At 52.9% G+C, this 19,896-nt stretch overlaps 1 protein-coding gene across 4 annotated transcripts; it reads left to right on the forward strand.

The window, feature by feature from the left end:
- Positions 1 to 2: 2 nt before the first annotated feature.
- On the forward strand, positions 3 to 18,464 carry ERBB3 (erb-b2 receptor tyrosine kinase 3). Of its 4 annotated transcripts, none has more exons than XM_059683223.1 (28): positions 3 to 248; positions 3,565 to 3,716; positions 4,242 to 4,428; positions 5,121 to 5,246; positions 5,888 to 5,953; positions 6,124 to 6,242; positions 6,356 to 6,497; positions 6,867 to 6,980; positions 7,070 to 7,190; positions 10,479 to 10,552; positions 10,740 to 10,830; positions 11,091 to 11,296; positions 11,485 to 11,617; positions 11,959 to 12,049; positions 12,262 to 12,416; positions 12,783 to 12,836; positions 13,185 to 13,326; positions 13,881 to 14,000; positions 14,088 to 14,186; positions 14,383 to 14,568; positions 14,733 to 14,888; positions 15,133 to 15,208; positions 15,371 to 15,517; positions 15,609 to 15,706; positions 15,789 to 15,977; positions 16,126 to 16,197; positions 16,390 to 16,681; positions 16,805 to 18,464. In XM_059683223.1, exons 1-28 carry the CDS (start codon positions 167 to 169, stop codon positions 17,329 to 17,331), a joined length of 4,017 nt encoding a protein of 1,338 aa, XP_059539206.1. In that variant the 5' UTR covers positions 3 to 166; the 3' UTR covers positions 17,332 to 18,464. The 4 variants fall into 4 exon arrangements, with proteins under 4 accessions (XP_059539206.1, XP_059539207.1, XP_059539205.1 ...); XM_059683222.1 differs by having other exon boundaries at positions 4 to 248; positions 16,387 to 16,681; XM_059683224.1 differs by lacking the exon at positions 12,783 to 12,836 and having other exon boundaries at positions 16,387 to 16,681.
- The last annotated feature ends 1,432 nt before the right edge of the window (positions 18,465 to 19,896 follow it).

A 19,896-nucleotide genomic window follows, 5' to 3' on the forward strand; every position in this document is an offset into this window, starting at 1 on the left:
CCCCTGCCATCCCGCCCCGGACTCTGGCTCCGGCTCCGGTTGCACTTTGCAACTCCTCTGCCGCCGCTGCCAGCCCGCCGGGAACTCAGGTGGCTGGTTTCGATGTCTTAGTCCCGGGGCTCCCGGGCCGACTCGGCTGCGCTGCGCGCCCCCTGCGCGCGGAGTCATGAGGGCGCATCGGGCTCTGCAGGTGCTGGGCTTCCTCCTCAGCCTGGCCCGGGGCTCCGAGGTGGGCAACTCGCAGTCAGGTAAGCGGCGCGGGAGCATCCGCAGGCTCGGACCCTGGGGCCCCCGACCCAGTGCGCCGAGTCCTGGGGCAGCGAGGCCGGGGCGGGGTGGCCCTGGGGCAGCTGGGGCCACCTGGGTGGGGACCGTCAGGCTCGGTTCTCAGGGTGGTCCTTTCGCGGGCGCGTTCCTGCACCACCCGCGCCCCCACCACCTCCCCAGCGCGTCGCCGACTCCTTAATCTGTTCCTTACGACAGGGCTGATGCCGAAACCGTGCACCCTTCTGGGGGGCCCTGCGGGGAGGGGCGCCGAGACCCTGGTTCTTGTAAACGTGAGGTGGTTGGAGGTGGTGATTTTGGAGGAAGGTGGGGTCTGTTTGCTCCCCGACCTCCTGCCCCCACCCCCAGGTTTTCATCAACCTCCAATTTTGTTGTTTTGCCGACAGGGCGGAGCTGTGGAGGGGGTTGTTGTTCTCCAGTGTTGGGAAAACAAGAGCGGCACCTCCTCTTCCGCGAGGGAGCCCGCCCTGGGAGGGCTGGGATGAACCAGGGAGCCAAGTCCAGGTGACCTCAGGGGAGAGGCCCTGCACAGGTTGACCGTCTTCTTTCCCTCGAAATTATAAAGCTGGCTGGTCCCCAACTTCACCCACCAGCCTCTCTTTGTCAAGACCCAGATCAAATCAATTAAAATTTATTGAGCATCTATTAGGTACAAGGCCCAGAGCCAGGAACTGTAGGGTCAGGGACGTCTGGCCTGTATTTATCACTGCTTGTCTTTTCTCCCGCAACCGGAGGGCTAACAGGGCGTCCCTCCCACCTTCAGAGCCTCATGTCCCGGGGAGTCCTTCCTAGACTCAGCTTCTCCCTCACCCCATTCTGTTTATTGTCTCTGTGTCTAGGAGTCAGATTGCTCCTCTGTTCCTCCTCCCACTCCCATGCCATCGGAGCCCACCCCTTTGGGTATCCCTGGGACCTTGGACACCTGAGGGGTGCTGGTGTTGCTGGCCTTGGAGGAATCCTGTTGGTCTCCCCTCCCCCTAGATCTCAGCTTGGGGTTTGACCCACCCAGGGCCCCTACCCCAGAGTGGGAGTGGGAGGAAACACCTGTGCTTCTCCCACAGTTGCTGGGCCTAAATTTAGACCCTGGGATCTTGAGATGCGGAACACTCCCAGCTGGTGGTGGAGGGCGGGGGACCTGGGAACTAGGGTAGGGACAGAGGACAGTGACTGTCACTGTCCTCTCCAGGTTCTCGGCATCTTCAACCAGGAACCCAGGAGCCTAAGGCCCTGGCCACCTTCCCCGAGGGAGCCAGGGGGCAGGCTCGGGTGGGTGTTTTTACCCCTTATCTGGGTCCCTGCCGTCTCTGGGCATCCGGCCCTGTCTCAGTCCTTCTATAGCCCCTTTGTCCTGGCTGTGGTGGGGGTGGGGGACGCTGGAGAGGAGGCCTCTGATTGAGGAGGGGCTGCAGACTCTTGCTGTGACCCACCCCAGGGCTCTCCACCAAAGGACGGCCTGTGACAGTGCCCCTTCTGAGCCCCTGGTCCCTGAGTACTGAATGGATTTTTATAATTCCTCTCCCCTTGCCCCTCCCCCAAGCTCCCTGGTTCCTCCTCAGAGGTGTTCACGCTCTTCCCGCCCTGGCCCTCTGCTCCCTGTTTATGGACTTTATCCTCTGGGCGGCAGGAACTGGGCCTTCAACACTGCAGCCTTCCAAGCACACAGACTCCCAGGCTGCACAACGGGCAGTGGGATGGATGGAGCCACCTGAAATACCTCCTAATAAAGAAACCCAGGGACAGAACCAGTAGATTCCTGGCCCGAAGGGGAGCTATGTACATGACCCTCTGTATGTGTGTCGTGCGAGTGTGTGCACATACACACACACACACCATTTCCCTGGGCAGTAATCTTGGCTCCTCCCTTATCTAGAGAGAAGGGTTGGCGCCTTGACTTGGAAGAGGGGGTGTCCTGCCGGGAAGGGGGTTGGGGTGGGGCTGTTCCAGAAGTGACTAACCTTTCCTAGTCTATTTCTTCTCAGCCCAAGGACCCTGGAGTTCCCAGGCTCTTCTGGGAGCTGCCAGTCTGTCCCTTCCCTTTGTGGGGAGTTAGAGGGAATGGGTGCCCTCAAAGGTCAAGTGGTCAGAGTAAGGGTGTCTCTAGTCTAGGAGGAGGAGTTGGGGCCTCACCGGCTTCCCACTCTCCCTCCTTTCCTGCTCCTGCCTCCCACTAAAGCTGCCACCGCCTCAGGGAAGGGTGGTTGGAACAGGTGGTATCTCTTCAGCCCCACCCCCACCCCCACCCCCTCTTTCACGAACCAGAGGAAAGAGATAGGAATAGGGCTTCAAGGTCAAGATTTCCTGTAGCTTCTAGGTCCTGCAAGGCCAACAGGCCTCATGGACCTCGAGTCTAGGCTCTACCTCATGTCAGTGCGGGTTGCCATGTTGGAAGGCTTTTGAATGAATCTTTTGACAATAAAACTGGCTTAGTGTGGCGGGAGTCTGCTGCTGTTTCCCTCCAGGCCTCTGCATTTGCTGGAAAACACTCTAGGCTGGACAGTGTGATGCTGAGGGGGCTGGAGTGTGTTGGGATAGGAGAAGGGAGCGCGAAGGAAGCCAGAGTTTAGGAAGGGGGTTGCGGGGTAGGCAACCAGCTCCTTATCTTGCAGCTTTAAAGACAAAGCTCACATTGACCCCACCACCAGCCCCAGAGCTCCCCCCTCTAGTGAGATCACTTGTCTGAGCCCAAGACTTGAGGGTGGAGGGGGTGCTGCCGAGGACAGGGTGTCTGGGGACAGGGTGGGGCAGCCCCCTCCTCCTATATAGAATCGCCTCATTGTGGGCTGGGCTGTGGCCCCAGGCACTGCCCCCATCCCACCCTGGGTAGACACAATAGGGGCTGTGTGCTAGCCCAAAGAGATATTTATTCCAGGACTTAGAGGCAGGACGGGGGTAGAGGGTGGAGGGGGAGGGGAAGAGGAGGAGGGTGACCAAGTTGTGTCCTTTTCTAACTTCTGTCCGGGGGAGGGGGAGAAGCCCTACATCCTCCTTGGTTAACCCCCTAGGAACCGAAAGAGGCACCGAGGAGGTCTGGTGGAAAACGGAAACCTTTTCACCTTCCTGTTCTGGGGAATGGTGAGGGGGGTTCTGGGAAAAGAAAGTTCAGGCTCTCAGACTAACAACAAAGGCCTTCGTGTCTATCTGAAGGGGTGAGGGGTGGAGGCAGCCCCCTGATCCTGTTGAAGATCTCCGGAAAAGGGCAACCCAGAGGGTGGTCTCAGGGGACGGGGCTGAAAACTTGTGTCCAGCCCTCTGCCACTCCTGCTGCTCCACTTTGAACAGTGTGTCCCGGGACTTTGAACGGCCTGAGTGTGACCGGCGATGCTGAGAACCAATACCAGACCCTGCACAAGCAGTACGAGAGGTGTGAGGTTGTGATGGGGAACCTGGAGATTGTGCTCACAGGACACAACGCTGACCTCTCCTTCCTGCAGGTTAGAGTGCCCGACCTCCTCCACCTGTCCCCCCTTCTCCTCCCCACAGACACCGTCCCTTCCTCAGGGCCACCCTCTGCTGGAGTTGAGCCTTTCTAAGACCCGAAAGTCCCTAAGATCCAAATTTGTGTGTTTATGGGGACAGTGACTGGACTCTGGGACCTCTGGTTTGGCCTCTGTAACCGGGGATACACCAGGGCTGGCCGAGAGAAGGGCAGAGGCAGGGGCAGGGGCAGGGACAGGGGCAGGGTGGTGTTCTACGCTGGGACTGATGTAGAAAAACACCTGAGGACCGAGAGGCACCGGGGGAAGTGGGTAAGGAACCAAGCAAGGACCCCCCTGGCATGAGGAGCTCTGAGAAGGAAAGGGTGGGAGACCAGAATCCCTCCATCATTTCTGCTGCCTCTTTTCACTGGCAGAAGGGATTAGAGGAGTGAGGGGTTCCTGAATGCCTCATGGAGGGAGAGGGGATTGAGACGTTTTGTCCTGTCTCATCTCTCCCTGACACCATCGGCTCCATCACAGTGGATTCGAGAAGTGACCGGCTATGTGCTCGTGGCCATGAACGAGTTCTCCACGCTGCCCCTGCCCAACCTCCGCGTGGTGCGGGGCACCCAGGTGTACGACGGGAAGTTTGCCATCTTCGTCATGTTGAACTACAACACCAACTCCAGCCACGCTCTGCGCCAGCTCGGCTTTACCCAGCTCACAGGTCAGCTCCTGGTGATTCCTGGTCTTGCCCCTCAGCCTGCCGCTGGCAGGTGCCTCCTTGGGGACAGTCCAGGACTGCTCACTCTCAGGTGCCCTTCCCAAGGTGCCGCCCACTTTGACCACTCATCTCAAAGGCCACCAGTCCTTTACGGGAACTGGGGGCCTCTGCCCAGGGGGAGCGCCCTTATGTCCTGGTGGGGCTGGAACTGGAGCTGGATCTGTGAGCCACATTCCTCTAACTTCAAAGTACAGTGTACCCTGAGATGCCTCCTTCCCCAGGAATTGGAATCCTACCTCCCCCCTCCCAGTTCCCCACACGCTGAAGGAATATAGGGGTTAAGTACCACCTGGCAAGCTTCTGCTTCTCTCTGTCCCAGTCAGTTGAAAAACACACAGGTAGGGCAGGGGAAGGGGGTGGGGTGTTGAGTCAGGAATCTTCACTCCTTTTCCTTCCCCTCCCCCACTGGCTAAACCGGATCTGGACAGGTGTCTGAGGAGGCGGGGGTTTCTTTCAGCCTAGCTCCTCCTCTGCCTCCCCTGGCCAGCCTTCTCTGCATTTTGGATTTAGTTGGACATGCCCATCTGCCCCATTTTCCCTGCTCCTAAGATTGGGGGGAGGGGGCATTTGGAAGTGGGGAGGTTAAGGGGAGGAGGCCTGCTGCAGCCCTTAACCCTGTCACTTCTCTGCCGCAGAGATTCTGTCAGGGGGCGTGTATATTGAGAAGAATGATAAACTTTGTCACATGGACACCATTGACTGGAGGGACATCGTGAGGGACCGAGACGCCGAGATCGTGGTGAAGGACAATGGCAAGAGCTGTGAGTGGCCCTGGTCAGGATTGCTCCCCCGTCCCCACCAAACCAGAGTGACTCCTTTCCGTCATCATCAACCCTAACCTGAACCCTCCTCTCCACTGAGCAAACACCTCAGGCCCTAGACCCGAGGAGCCTGCCAGGAGGGAGCAGGTCAGTCCCCGGGATCCAAACCGCAGAAGCAGTATGTCAAGAAAAGGGGCCAAAGACTCTGCACTAAGTGGGGAAGCCAGATCTTTGGACTCCATCCATTTCGCTTTCCACAACCACCACCTCCCCTTTCCTCAGAACCTACCTACCCCTGACCGCAATCTGCTCCTGCCTGTCCACTCACACGCGTACAGACCTCCTGGGTTCAGTTTGCCAAGAAGGAACCAAGTGCCGGGGTTGGGCCTGGGGCTGAGCCTGGCATTTGCCCCAGACCCTCCCCTTTAGCTGCCCTGTGGGCGAGGTGGAGGCGTGGCTCCACCCCTTGTTGACAGGTTCGCTTGAGCCCCACCCTGCTCTGCATGGGCAAGGAGGGGCGCTGCCTGGCTCTTTGCTTCCTGGGGCTCAGGTGCCTGTGTGCTGACGTCATTCCCTGTTGATTCAGGCAAGTCTTTCTCTCATCCTTGATGGCCTCTTGTGTTGCTTTCCCTCCCGACTAGGTGAGCCGTGTCATGAGGTCTGCAAGGGGCGATGCTGGGGTCCCGGACCAAAAGACTGCCAGACATGTGCGTTTACTTCCCTCTAAAATCCTTAAATTCATTCCCGTTCATATCCCTGCCCTCCCCAGCCTGGCCACCATGGTGGGTAGGGATGAGCCTGGAGGGCAGGAGGGTGAGCGGGGCCTCAGAACGCAGGGCTGAGAACCCTGACAGGCAAGCCTTCTCTCCTTCCCTAGTGACCAAGACCATCTGTGCGCCTCAGTGTAATGGTCACTGCTTTGGGCCCGACCCCAACCAGTGCTGCCATGATGAGTGCGCAGGGGGCTGCTCAGGCCCTCAGGACACCGACTGCTTTGTACGTACTGTTAGCACCATTTGCCTGGGTTCTGGGGTGGCCATGTGGGCTTTGTTGGGGGGAGGAGGGGGACCTAATGCAGCATGAGTTTTATGAGTCTCCTGTGTGCCTAGGCCTGCCGGCTCTTCAATGACAGTGGAGCCTGTGTACGCCAGTGCCCGCAGCCTCTTGTCTACAACAAGCTGACTTTCCAGCTGGAACCCAACCCTCACACCAAGTATCAGTATGGAGGAGTTTGTGTAGCCAGCTGTCCCCGTGAGTATCTGAAAGGAAGAAACCATAATGGAACCAGTAGTTTAGACAAAATTGTAGGAGGCAAAAGGGATCGAGTTGGGTGGTGAGTAGGGGCCTTGGAGGGCAAACGGTTGTGCTCATCCACCAGCCCCAGGGAATGACCCCTGTGTCCCGGCCTCTCATGACCTTCCCCGTGTCTCCCAGCAATTGCACCGAGCTCTGCTCCTTGGAACAGCACAGAGCAAAGGGCCTTCCTAATCCATAGGACGGCACGAAGGAACTTTGGGTGGTGGGTTGGGGCAGATCCAGCGCAGAGCAGGAGGGAGCGAGGTTCAGGCGGGAGCGGCAGAGCTCCTCCCTCACCTCCGTGGGTGCCCTCCTCTTCCCTAGACAACTTCGTGGTGGATCAGACGTCCTGTGTCAGGGCCTGTCCTCCTGACAAGATGGAAGTGGATAAAAATGGACTCAAGATATGTGAACCTTGTGGGGGGCTGTGCCCCAAAGGTAAGGAAGTTGGTGAAAAGACATCCTTTACCCTGAGACTACGCAACCCTCTCCCTCAACCCTCACTGAGTCTCTTTTTTTGTTTGCAGCTTGTGAGGGGACCGGCTCCGGGAGCCGATACCAGACTGTGGACTCGAGCAACATTGATGGATTTGTGAACTGCACCAAGATCCTGGGCAACCTGGACTTTCTCATCACTGGCCTCAATGGGTTAGAGATTCTGCCTTCTCTTCCTGTACCCCCACCCCCTACATCCCCTCACAGTTCATTGCATCGGCTTCACGCTTCATATGCGAAGCTGATTAGGAAACTAAATCATAAAATCTTGGAAATCACAAAGGACCTGACAGTGCTTAACTCAGCCTCCACGAGGGCGTGAGCCCCCTCAGACATACCCTCAGCAGTCTGACATCACCCAGCTGAATGGCAAGGGACAGGAACATTGTGTCCTCCTTAAAGTTTTCTTAAATTTAGATAAAAATCTGCCAGCTATTTCCCCTAGTTCTGCTCCTTAGAGAAGAGCCACAGAGAGCAAAGGGACTTTCTGATCCGTTTAAAGTGTGTGCGTATATGTGTGTGTGTGACATTACAGCCACCTGTTTTCTAATTTTGTTTTGATGGAATTTTAGATCTACACTAAAGTTGCAAAAATGGTATTAGGATTTCCTATACATTCTTTGTTCAGATCCCCCAGATCCCCCAAGTGTTAACATTATACCGTACTAGAGGCCTGGGGTCCCTAGGCCTGGCTGGTGATTAGGGCTTATCAAGGTTGTCTCGCCCAGTCCCAATCGGGGCCAAGCCAGCTGGGGCCTGCTGGCTGCTGGCCAGGGACCCGGGGGCCCGCTGGTTGCTGGATGGGGCTGGAAGGATTGGGGGTGGGTGGCGGGGGCCAAGGTAGGTTGGCTGGCCATGGGAGGTTGGCTGTGGGAGTGCACTGATCATCAGGGGGCAGCTCCTGCATTGAGTGTCTGTCCCCTGGTGGTCAGTGCATGTCATAGCTACTGGTCGACCGGTAGTTATGGTTGCTTAGGCTTTTATACATATAGATGCTTTATTATTTCTCTTTCTTTCTACACACACATTTCACTCTGTCTCACAATGTCCTGGATCACACATTGTATTCAGTTGTTATATCTCTTCAGTCTTCTTTAATCTATAACAGTTCATGACATTGACATTATTGATGAGTACAGGTCAGGTAACAGGTGGAACCTTCCTCAGTTTGGATTTTGTGATGGTTCCTCATACTTAGAGTCTCTAAGTTATGCTTTAAAAAAAAAAAAAAAGTTTATCGCCTGTCCAGCGCAGCTCAGTGGTTGAGCGTCGACCTGTGAACCAGGACGTCATGGCTGGATCCCCAGTGTGGGGCATGCAGGAGGCAGCTGATCCATGATTCTCTCCCATCATGGATGTTTCTATCTCTCCCTCTCTGAAACCAATACAAATATATTTTAAAATTTTTTTTTAAAGTTTATTATTTAAAATTTTCAATTACAGTTTACTTCCAGTATTATTTTGCATTGGTTTCAGGTGTGCAGCATAGTGGCTAGACAATCATAGACTTTACAGTGTTCCCCTGATATTTTCAGTGCCCACCTGGCACCATACATATTGCAGTATTATGACTATATTGCAAAACTTTGCTGTACTTTACATTCCTGTTCAAGTTATGCTTTTTTTAAAAAATATTTTTTTACTGATTTCAGAGAGAGAAAGGGAGAGGGAGGGAGAGATTGAAACATCAATGATGAGAGAGAATCATTGATTAGCTTCCTCCTGTACACCCCCTACTGGGGATCAAGCCCGCAACCCAGGCATGTGCCCTTGACTGGAATCAAACCCGTGACCCTTCAGTCCACAGACTGACGCTCTATCCATTGAGTCAAATCGGATAGGGCCAAGTTATGCTTTTTATATATATATAAGTATGTGAGGCCTGACGTTTCCGAGGCCAGCTCCAGCCAGAACTTGGACAGAGCGAAGGCCTGAGCCCCGGGTGCCGGAGGAAAACCGGTGCCAGCAGCAGCCAGGGGAAAGGAAGACCTATTGCATGAATCTCTTCGTGAAATAGGCCTCTAGTATGTGTGTGTGTGTATATATATAATTTTAGAGAGGAAGGGAGAGAGAGGGTGGGAGAGATAGAAAAATCAATGATGAGAGAGAATCATCATTGATACCTCCTGCACAATCAGGGGGATCGAGTCCGAAACCCAGACTTGTGCCCTGACTGGGAATTGATCCGTGACCCCCTTTGTTCATAGGTTGATGCTTAACCACTGAGCCACTGCTGCCAGGCATGTTTTTTGTTGTTGTTAATCCTTACATGACAATATTTTCTCCATTGAATTTTTAGGAGGGGGAGAGGGAGAGAGACATTGATGTGAGAGAAACACATCGATTGGTTGCCTTCCACACGCGCCCATAGTGGGCCGGATATTGAACCTGCAACTCAGGTGTGTGGCCTTGACCGGGAATCGAACCTGAGACCCTTTGGTTCGTAGGCTGACACTGTAACCACTGAGCGGAACCATCCAGGGCTTAATAAGTATCTTGTGGGGAGATTTTGCCTGAATTAATTTTTTTTTTTTTTTAAAGAAAGGGTAATTGCTTCTTTTTTTTTTTTTTAATATATTTTTATTGATTTTTTACAGAGAGGAAGGGAGAGAGATAGAGAGTTAGAAACATCGATGAGAGAGAAACATCGATCAGCTGCCTCCTGCACACCTCCTACTGGGGATGTGCCCGCAACCAAGGTACATGCCCTTGACCAGAATCGAACCTGGGACCTTTCAGTCCGCAGGCCGACGCTCTATCCACTGAGCCAAACCGGTTACGGCCTGAATTAATTTTATAATGAGAATTGCTAGATAATTATTTTCTAATTCCATTATTCCTTCTGCATTTATTTGTTGGCATTCTAGTGTTAGGAAGAGTCTTCCCTTCCTACTTATCTCTCTATTGATCTATCTAGTCAGTGTGGGTATTTGTTTTATTCAATGGTTTATAATCTTTTACAATCATTATTTTGGTGTCCAGTTGTCTCTAGTAGGGTTTCTGGGGGCCCCTTCAAGCTGGTTCCTGTGTTCTTTGGGCTTGGACCGCTTATTATTTGAACATTTGCTTAGTTTTCTCTGCAAGATGCTGTAGGCTTGCACCGGCCAGTGTGGTTCAATTGGTTGGAATGTTGGGTTGTGGCGGGTTCGATTCCCAGGTTGCAGGTTGGATTCCTGGTCATGTGCAAGAGGCAACTGAGCGATGTGATGTTTTGCTCTCACATTGATGTTTCTCTCTTTCTCTTCCTTCCTCTCTCTAAAAATCAATTAAAAAAAAGATGCTGTAGGTTCCTGTTGTATTTCTCCTGCCCCAGCTATTTCTCTAAGGAGCTCTGTCCTTTCAGTGGAGAATGGTATTTAGAAACCAAGTTCTGAGGTTAGGCGCTCATTGCTGATGGCCTGTACCGCTACCTTGTTGACTGTTTTTTACCGTTCTCTTCAGAGACCCTTGGCACAAGATCCCTGCCTTGGACCCTGAGAAGCTCAGTGTCTTCCGGACAGTACGGGAGATCACTGGTGAGTGGGAGGAGCTACCCTTTCTGAGAAGAAAAGATCAACCATTGGCACGAACTGTAGTGTAACCACTTGAGAAAAATCAAGTTTCAAGCAACAGGGGAGGGACCAGGAGAACCTGAGAAAGAGGGAGATGAGAAAGAGGGAGAGAAGAAGGCTCCTGCTCATATACCTCTCTCCAACCCCTCAGGCTACCTGAACATTCAGTCCTGGCCTCCCCACATGCACAACTTCAGTGTCTTTTCCAACCTGACGACCATCGGGGGCAGAAGCCTCTACAAGTGAGTAAGAGTGTGGAGGTGATACCACCTCCAGGTAATGAACTCTGCCTCTTAGGCATCTGTGAGTGAAAATCAAGAGAGGCGTTTTCTCAGACGGCAGCCCCAAAGGGTCTGAGAGTTTGATGGAGAAAAGGCAGAAGGAGGGAGGAGTCCCTTTCAGTGTGTCTCGTAGCCCAGAGCAGGTTGTTGAACGGAAATGAGTCCGCGTGGTAAATTTTCCTTTTGTCGTTTCCCCTCTCATCCCGTCTCCTTGTTCTCAGCCGGGGCTTCTCATTGTTGATCATGAAGAACTTAAACATAACATCTCTGGGCTTCCGATCCTTGAAAGAAATAAGTGCTGGGCGTATCTACATAAGTGCCAATCGGCAGCTCTGCTACCACCATTCTCTGAACTGGACCAGGCTGCTTCGAGGGCCTGCTGAAGAGAGACTAGACATCAAGCATAACCGGCTCCGCAGAGACTGCGGTGAGGGAGAGGCCCGCGGGGAGGTGGGGAGAGGGAGTTGGGAGAGGGGTGGAAGGACTGTTCTGCCCTGGAAGTGGGAGTAGGGAAGTAGGGATGGGGGCGCGGGGGTGGAGCCAAGGAGAGAGGGATGTTGGGCTGGAAGCGTAAGGAGACCTCAGACTCCTCCTGACCCACCCCTTCCTTTCCAGTGGCAGAGGGCAAGGTGTGTGACCCACTCTGCTCCTCTGGGGGATGCTGGGGCCCAGGCCCTGGTCAGTGCCTGTCCTGTCGAAACTACAGCCGAGGAGGTGTCTGTGTGACCCACTGCAACTTTCTGAATGGGTACGGACAGGAGGGACGGAGTCAATTAGGGGTGGAGGGCCCTAGGTGCTTTGGCTCAGTGGATAGAGCATTGGCCTGTGGACTGAAGGGTCCCAGGTTCGATTCCAGTCAAGGGCGTATGCCGGGGTTGTGGGCTAGATACCCAGTAGGGGGCGTGCAGGAGGCAGCCGATCAATGATTCTCTCTCATCATGGATGTTTCTGTCTCTCTCCCTCTTCCTTCCTCTCTGAAATCAATAAAAATATATATTTTTTAAAAAAGAAGGGGTGGAGGGATGGGGCCCTGGGACAGGGCTATTCCGAGTGACCGCCCCCAACCTCTACCCCGCTTCCTCACGGCAGGGAGCCTCGGGAGTTTGCCCAGGAGGCTGAATGCTTCCCCTGCCACCCGGAATGCCAGCCCATGGAGGGCACTGCCACATGCAATGGCTCGGTACAGTAGCGGCACCAGGGTCTCGGGGAGGGGGCAGGCCACACTGGAGAATCTAGGGAATGATATGGCCCAGCCTCCAGGCCGGCACAGGGAGGCCAGACAATGCTCGGGTTTGTGGAAGGAGGATCCTGAATGGCTGGGCTGGTCCCTGTTAGGAGATATGGAATTGACCCTGGAATCCCATTTTTCCTGACCTTTTCTTCTCCACCCAGGGCTCTGATGCTTGTGCCCAGTGTGCCCATTTTCGAGATGGGCCCCACTGTGTGAGCAGCTGCCCCTCTGGAGTGCTGGGTGCCAAGGGTCCCATCTACAAGTTCCCAGATGCTCAGAATGAATGTCGGCCCTGCCATGAGAACTGCACCCAGGGGTCAGTGATGGGATGTTAAGAAGAGGGGGTCAGGGGAGAGGGAGCACAGACTAGGGGGAGAGAGGAGGGCGCAGGGAGGAGAAAGAAGACAGGAACTGTGATTTGAGAATTACTCCCAGCTGTACAGTGAAGGGCTGGAGGAAGGGATACTCAATACAGCACAAAATCACACCACAATTTTGGGGCCTGGAATGAACACCACTCAGGGAGGGGGGGCCGGCTAGGGACGGAGCCCATGTCTTGGGATGCGCGTGGGCTCCAGGATGGGACGCCGTGGTAGGGTCTGAAACAATGCTGTCGCTGGTGCAACGGAGCGTCCCGTGGGATTCTCCAGTTCCCACTTAAGGCGGTGACTTTCTTCTCCAGGTGTAATGGGCCTGACCTGCAGGACTGTTTAGGCCAAACACAGGCGATGATCAGGTATGATGGGCTTGGAGACTTAGGGAGCTGGGGGGATTCGGGAGAGAAGCGAGGGAGAGGCGGTTATCTGCTGGGAAGAGTTGAGTCTACCCTTTCTGGCCTTCTATATACAGTTCACTATCCCTGGACTCAGGGCACAAGAATCCAGACTTCTGGCCTTCCCTTTCTAAAATTAACTCACAGTAGCCTCGGAAGGTCCAGATTTAGGTTAACTCTTTAGTGCTCAGGGGTATGTTGTGAATGTTGACTGCTTGCCCCGGGTCTGCACCATGCCTTGTAGGACAGGTACAGATGACATTGTAAGGGAGGTGTGGACCGAGGGTAATGCCAGGTTTCTCTACCCCACAGCAAAACGCACTTGGCGATGGCTTTGGCAGTGGTAGTAGGATTGTTAGTGATTTTCGTGGTCCTGAGCAGCACGATCCTCTACTTGCGGGGGCGTCGGATTCAGAATAAGAGGGCTATGAGACGCTACTTGGAACGGGGTGAGGTGAGTGTGTAGCTTACTCTAGAAAAGTGCCCTGTTTCAGAGCCTCCTCCTCCCCCGATATTTGATCCCTAGAAATAACTCTGACCAGAGAATTGGGAGACATGCTTTCTCCCCGATTTTGCCATTAATTTGCCGCATGACTCTGAAGAAGTTACTTTCCTTCTGTGCCTCAGTTTATGACTGTATACAGAGGAGATAGTAACATCCATCCTTATATGATGGCTGTAATGGTGAAAGTGATGATGTAAGTGAAAGTGCTTTGAAAACATAGAGAATTGAATAAAAATACTCAAGGGATAGGATTACCAACTCCTTTCTTCCATCAGAGGGAAAACCCACCCTCTTGATTCCTAATCTCATGATCACAAATAACTTCCTCTGTCTTGGGGTCTGTTATTCCCTGATATGCCTACAATGCTTTTGAAGACGAAAGACAACTCCTCTTCCTGCTGCCACCCTTTGGGCTCGGCTGCTCTTGGCAGCCACGCAGGAGGAGGGAGTCGGGGTCGTGGGAGTGGGCTTTCCTGAGTGCCTCCTTCCCACCTGCTCCCCAGAGCATAGAGCCTCTGGATCCCAGTGAGAAGGCTAACAAAGTCCTGGCGAGAGTCTTCAAGGAGACAGAGCTGAAGAAGCTTAAAGTACTCGGCTCAGGTGTCTTTGGAACTGTGCACAAGGTGGGTGACCCGCCGAAAGTAAAAGTCCGGGGAAAGGGCTGGCCGGGGAGAACCGCCTTAGGCTGACTCCTGTTTACAACTTCCCAGGGCGTGTGGATTCCTGAGGGCGAATCCATAAAGATCCCAGTCTGCATTAAAGTCATCGAGGATAAGAGTGGACGGCAAAGTTTTCAAGCTGTGACGGATGTAAGTGAAGGAAGGGTTTTCTGTATTCCACTAGGAAAGAGGTCAATGTTACAATTGTGCAGAAGCATGGTCCTGTGTCAGCAGCTCCTGTGAGCCATGTTGATGTACTGGAATGTTGGGGAGGCCCTGGCCTGGGTATCCTGGTACGTGAACCTGTTTGTCCCTTGGATAACCCCTCTTCTCTCGGGTCCCTTAGCATATGCTGGCCATTGGCAGCCTAGACCACGCTCACATTGTACGGCTGCTGGGACTGTGCCCAGGGTCATCTCTGCAGCTTGTCACTCAATACTTGCCTCTGGGATCCCTGCTGGATCATGTGAGACAACACCGGGGGTCCCTGGGGCCACAGCTGCTGCTCAATTGGGGAGTACAAATTGCCAAGGTGAGAGGAGCCGGGAGGAGTTTCTATGATGGGACTGCCTGGCTGGGGGCCAGCAGGGAGGAGGCAGGGAGGGTGGAGTTCTGAGTGGTACCTTTAGGGTTTGGGGTGGTTCTGGATCTCAGTGATGGATCCCCCAATCCTGAGAATATTTCCTTCTCCTGTAGGGTATGTACTACCTTGAGGAGCATGGTATGGTTCATAGGAACTTGGCTGCCCGAAATGTGCTACTCAAGTCAACCAGTCAGGTTCAGGTGGCAGATTTTGGGGTGGCTGACCTGCTGCCCCCTGATGATAAACAGCTACTGCACAGTGAGGCCAAGGTAGGCGACACAAAGGGCTGGTGAGGAGGTGGGGCTGGAGTGAAGCAGGGAGATGGGGAGCAGCCAGTGGTCTCTTCCAGAGGGAAGCAGATGCAGTAGGATAAGTTCAGGGAGGGGAACCTGAAGATGCCGGAAATATAAGTTGAGACAGCAACAAAGAGAAGGATGCAGAGAATTTGGGGTTTAGAAATGCTAAGGTAATTTGTGAAAATAATTGGTGACACCTTTGCCTTTAATCCCCCAGACTCCAATTAAGTGGATGGCCCTCGAGAGTATCCACTTTGGGAAATACACACACCAGAGTGACGTCTGGAGCTACGGTCAGTCTATCTGCATGGCCCAAATCCCACAGTTGCCTTTTGAGACCCCCTCTTAGAATCTTCAAGCCCTTCAGATCCTTGAGTCAGATTGTCATGCCTTCCCTTCATCTTCATGCCCATTGCCACTATTTTCCACCAACCAGTCATGTCTTCCTGTACCAGGTGTGACGGTTTGGGAGCTGATGACTTTTGGGGCAGAGCCCTATGCAGGGCTGCGGTTGGCTGAAGTACCAGACCTGCTGGAGAAGGGGGAGCGGTTGGCACAGCCCCAGATCTGTACCATTGATGTCTACATGGTCATGGTCAAGTGTGAGTTACCTGATGATGCCAACTGTTTGCTATCCAGCTTCCCTCCCTACTCCCTTCTCTCATGGCTCTGTTTCCCACATCTTACCCCCAGGTTGGATGATTGATGAGAACATTCGCCCAACCTTTAAAGAACTAGCCAATGAGTTCACGAGGATGGCCCGAGACCCACCTCGGTATCTGGTCATAAAGGTGAGTAGGTGTCAAGGAGATTTAGAGCAAAGGGGATTTGGCTGGAACCAGGATCTACCTTAACAATCACCTGCCCCTATAGAGAGAGAGTGGACCTGGAATTCCCCCCGGGGCAGAGCCACCTGCCCTGACCAACAAGGAACTGGAGGAAGTAGAGCTGGAGCCAGAACTAGACCTAGACCTGGACTTGGAGGCAGAGGAGGACAACCTGGCCACAACACTAGGCTCTGCCCTCAGTCTGCCAGTTGGAACACTTACTTGGCCACGTGGGGTAAGGCGCTTCAGTTACCCAAGGCTTTCTGCTCCCTGAGCACTCTGCACACCTGCACCCTCATAAACCCCACAGATACTCAGATTAACTACTCAAAGGACCCATGTTGAGATGTCTCCCTTTGTCCAAACCTCTGTTTTCATCCTAGAGCCAGAGCCTTACAAGTCCATCATCTGGATATATGCCTATGAACCAGAGTAATCTTGGGGAAGCTTGCCAGGTAAGGTCTGTTCTCTTTCAGGGGCTGCTGAGATGCTGGGTGGCAGAATGTCTTAGGATGATAGGGGTGGTGTGGGAGATCGTAGAAATCTTTGAGGTTTCATCAGTGTCCTACAAAAAAAAGAAGGCATTGAACTACCCAGTCTCCTTTCTTCATCGCTGTGTAAATCTATGTTTTTTTCTTCCTTAGGAGCCTGTAGTTTGTGGGGGTGGTGAACGGTGCCCCCGTCCAGCCTCTCTGCACCCAATGCCACGGGGACGCCTGGTATCAGAGTCATCTGAGGGTCACGTGACAGGCTCTGAAGCTGAGCTCCAGGAGAAGGTGTCCATGTGTAGAAGCCGGAGCCGGAGCCCGCGGCCACGTGGAGACAGTGCCTACCATTCCCAGCGCCATAGCCTGCTTACTCCTGTCACCCCACTCTCCCCACCAGGGTTAGAGGAAGAGGATGTGAATGGTTATGTCATGCCAGATGCACACCTCAAAGGTACCTGATTCCTCACACCCGTCCTCCCCACTCCCCCAGCCCGGCCTGACACTTTCCTCTCTCTACTGCCTATTAATTACTGTGAATGTCTCCACATAGCTAGCCTCTCTTCTCAACCCCTAGGTACTCCATCCTCTCGGGAAGGCACCCTTTCTTCTGTGGGTCTCAGTTCTGTCCTGGGCACCGAAGAAGAAGATGAAGATGAGGAGTATGAATATATGAACCGGAGGAGAAGGCACAGTCCATCTCGTCCCCCAAGGCCAGGTTCCCTCGAGGAGCTGGGTTATGAGTACATGGATGTGGGATCAGACCTCAGCGCTTCCCTGGGCAGCACACAGAGTTGCCCACTCCACCCTGTGCCCATCATACCTACTCCTGGCACAACTCCCGACGAGGACTATGAATATATGAATAAGCGACGCGGTGGAGGAGGTGCTGGGGGGGATTATGCAGCCATGGGGGCCTGCCCAGCAGCTGAACAAGGGTATGAAGAGATGAAAGCCTTCCAGGGGCCTGGACACCATGCTCCCCAAGTCCATTACACCCGCCTCAAAACTCTACGCAGCTTAGAAGCCACCGACTCTGCCTTTGATAACCCGGATTACTGGCACAGCAGGCTTTTCCCCAAGGCTAATGCCCAGAGAACATAACCCCTGCTCCCCGAGGTACTCCGGGAGCAGTTGATGGCAGCTAGTGCCTCTAGAGGGTACCCCTCTTCTCTCAAGTCCCCGTTCCTCCCTCACAGGTCTCAGTCCCATTTCCCCTCCAGTCTAGACAATTCCATCCAACCTTCGGAGGCTTTTAAACACTCGGACAAAGTTCTTGTGGCATGTAGCTGGCTGTGCACTTTCTTCACTTTCCCAATCCCTGGAAAGTAGAAGGTTTTCCCTGTTTTGTGTGCTTTCCCAATCCCATTCCTCCAACTTTCTCAGGGGAGCTCCCTGGAGATATGAAGGATTACTCCCTTACATCCCGTACCCATTGGATGACTCCAGTATCATGTCCCTTTCTCTCAGGCTCTAACTTGTTGAGACTAGGCTTTAAAGTGTGCCTTTGTTTCCCATCAGACTCCTAAGGCAAAGAAAAAGGGCAAAACCTGGCAAGGGAAAGTAAAATTTTGGCTATGACCAACCCCCTGGAAAGAATGGGAAATTTTAAATCATGTGAAGGAAGTTCAGGAGTAGATATTAATGATTGCTATTAATTGAGCATTTATTTTTGTGCCAGACAGTGTGCTAAACTTTACCTGCATTTTCTCAATCCATATACCAATTCTGTGAACTAGTTTATAGTTCCTTACAAATAAGGAACTGAGACTTAAGAGAGATTACGTGGCAGGTCCAGGATTCAAAATCTTCCCACGTGTGTGCTCTTAAAGGTATCAAGGAAAACAGGCACAAACCAGAGCCCATATAAGGGGCATTGTCGTCTTGTTTTTGCACTGAATTAAGTCTAACCCCAACAACCACAGCCTCCTACACCCAGACTTCTCATCTCAGGAAGGGGGTGGTCAGAAGGAAATGTAACTGGACATTTCTGTGTAAACCATAACTTACATGTGCTGTAAAGGATCTCCACTTCTTACCCAAGGGACAGATTCACAAGGGTCCCAAGAGCCACTTTTAGAAGTGTTCTCACCCAATAATGGGGAGCTTCTGATTGGGATAGAAAGATCCATCTTCAGACCTCTCCCATTGGGTGGGAAATGGGGATATTTGTTCTATCACTGAAGTTTTTTGTTTTGTTTTTATACGTGTATGAATAAAGATGCCAAAGTTTCTCAGCTTTCTGTCTGTCAAATGAAAATCTTCAGTAAGGTAGACCATCCCTTTACTCCTCAGCAGCACATAGCTACCTTTTTTTCCTGCTTTGTTTTGGGACGGTCCTACTCTGTTCCATGCAGCTTTCTCCAACCCTGCTTTTCATTGCATCCCCTTAGCATGCTCTCCCTCCCAGGAGCATGCCTGCACCTTTCCTCCCCCCCTCAGGCACCCATTTCCTAAACTCTGAGGGATCCCAGAGACTTGCAACCAGGGCAACAATTGGCAGCAGCAGTTCACCCTCAGCTAACCCCCTCACCCCAGTCCTCAAGGCCCCCTTTTCTCTGACTTCTTAGTGAGCCAAAGCAGCCCAGCCTAGGCTCATTTCCCCACCTAGTCTCTTTTCTGTTGCTTCTGTCTTAGGCCCTTCCTTGTTTCACTGTCCCCAGCTTTAATAAACATCCTCTAAAAATAAAAAATTTGAAAAGCCCGGCCAGCATGGCTCACTGGTTGAGCATTGACCTTTGAACCGGGAGGTCACCGCTGGATTCCCCTCTCAGGGCACATGCGCGGTTGCAGCCGGTTGAGGGATTGCTGGGGCGTGCAGGAGGCAGCCCATCAAGGATTCCCTCTCACTGTGGTGGTGTTTCTCTCTCCCTTCTTCTCTGAAATCAATAAAAATATATATTTTTTAAAAAGTATTTTTAAAAAAATTTAAAAGGAGAGAACCATAGCACAGTCCTTTTCATTTAAAGGTTTAGTGAGGCATCTACAAGCAATCAACTGGGAATGAAAAAGTTTGGGGAAGTTAGAAAAAGCCCTATAGATACACTCCCTCAAGAGGTGAAATGCTGAAACTTCCATGTTTGAGTACTTACTCTTTTTTTAAAAAAAAAATGTTTTTTTACAGAGAGGAAGGGAGAGGGATAGAAAGTTAGAAACATCGATCAGCCGCCTCCTGCACACCTTCCACTGGGCATGTACCCGCAACCAAGGCACAGGCCCTTGACCGGAATGGAACCTGGGACCCTTGAGTCCGCAGGCCGTCGCTCTATCCAGAGCCAAACCGGTTAGGGCGAGGACTTACTCTTTTTAAGTATATTTTTATTGATTTCAGAAAGAGGAAGGGAGAGGGATAGAAACATCAATGATGAGAATCAGATCGGCTGCCTCCTGCACGCCCCCTACTGGGGATGGAGCCCGCAACCGGGCCTGTGCCCTTAACCGGAATCCAGGCCGACGCTCTATCCTGGACGCTCCAGGGCTGAGAACTTCCTCTCGTAAAAAAGCCTCCCGAGCACTTCGCTTAGGCGCCATCAACCCTGTTGCTGGAACAGCAGTGCCATCTTCAGTGGGAGTCCGGCCTCTAGACCGGGAGGCTGTGAATGGATGGTGTCTTCAGAGTCGCGGGTCCAGTCACTCCCTACCCCTGGTCTCCTTCCACACCCCTCTGCC

This window comes from Myotis daubentonii, chromosome 2 (genome assembly GCF_963259705.1).
Source record: "Myotis daubentonii chromosome 2, mMyoDau2.1, whole genome shotgun sequence".
Lineage (NCBI taxonomy): Eukaryota > Metazoa > Chordata > Mammalia > Chiroptera > Vespertilionidae > Myotis > Myotis daubentonii.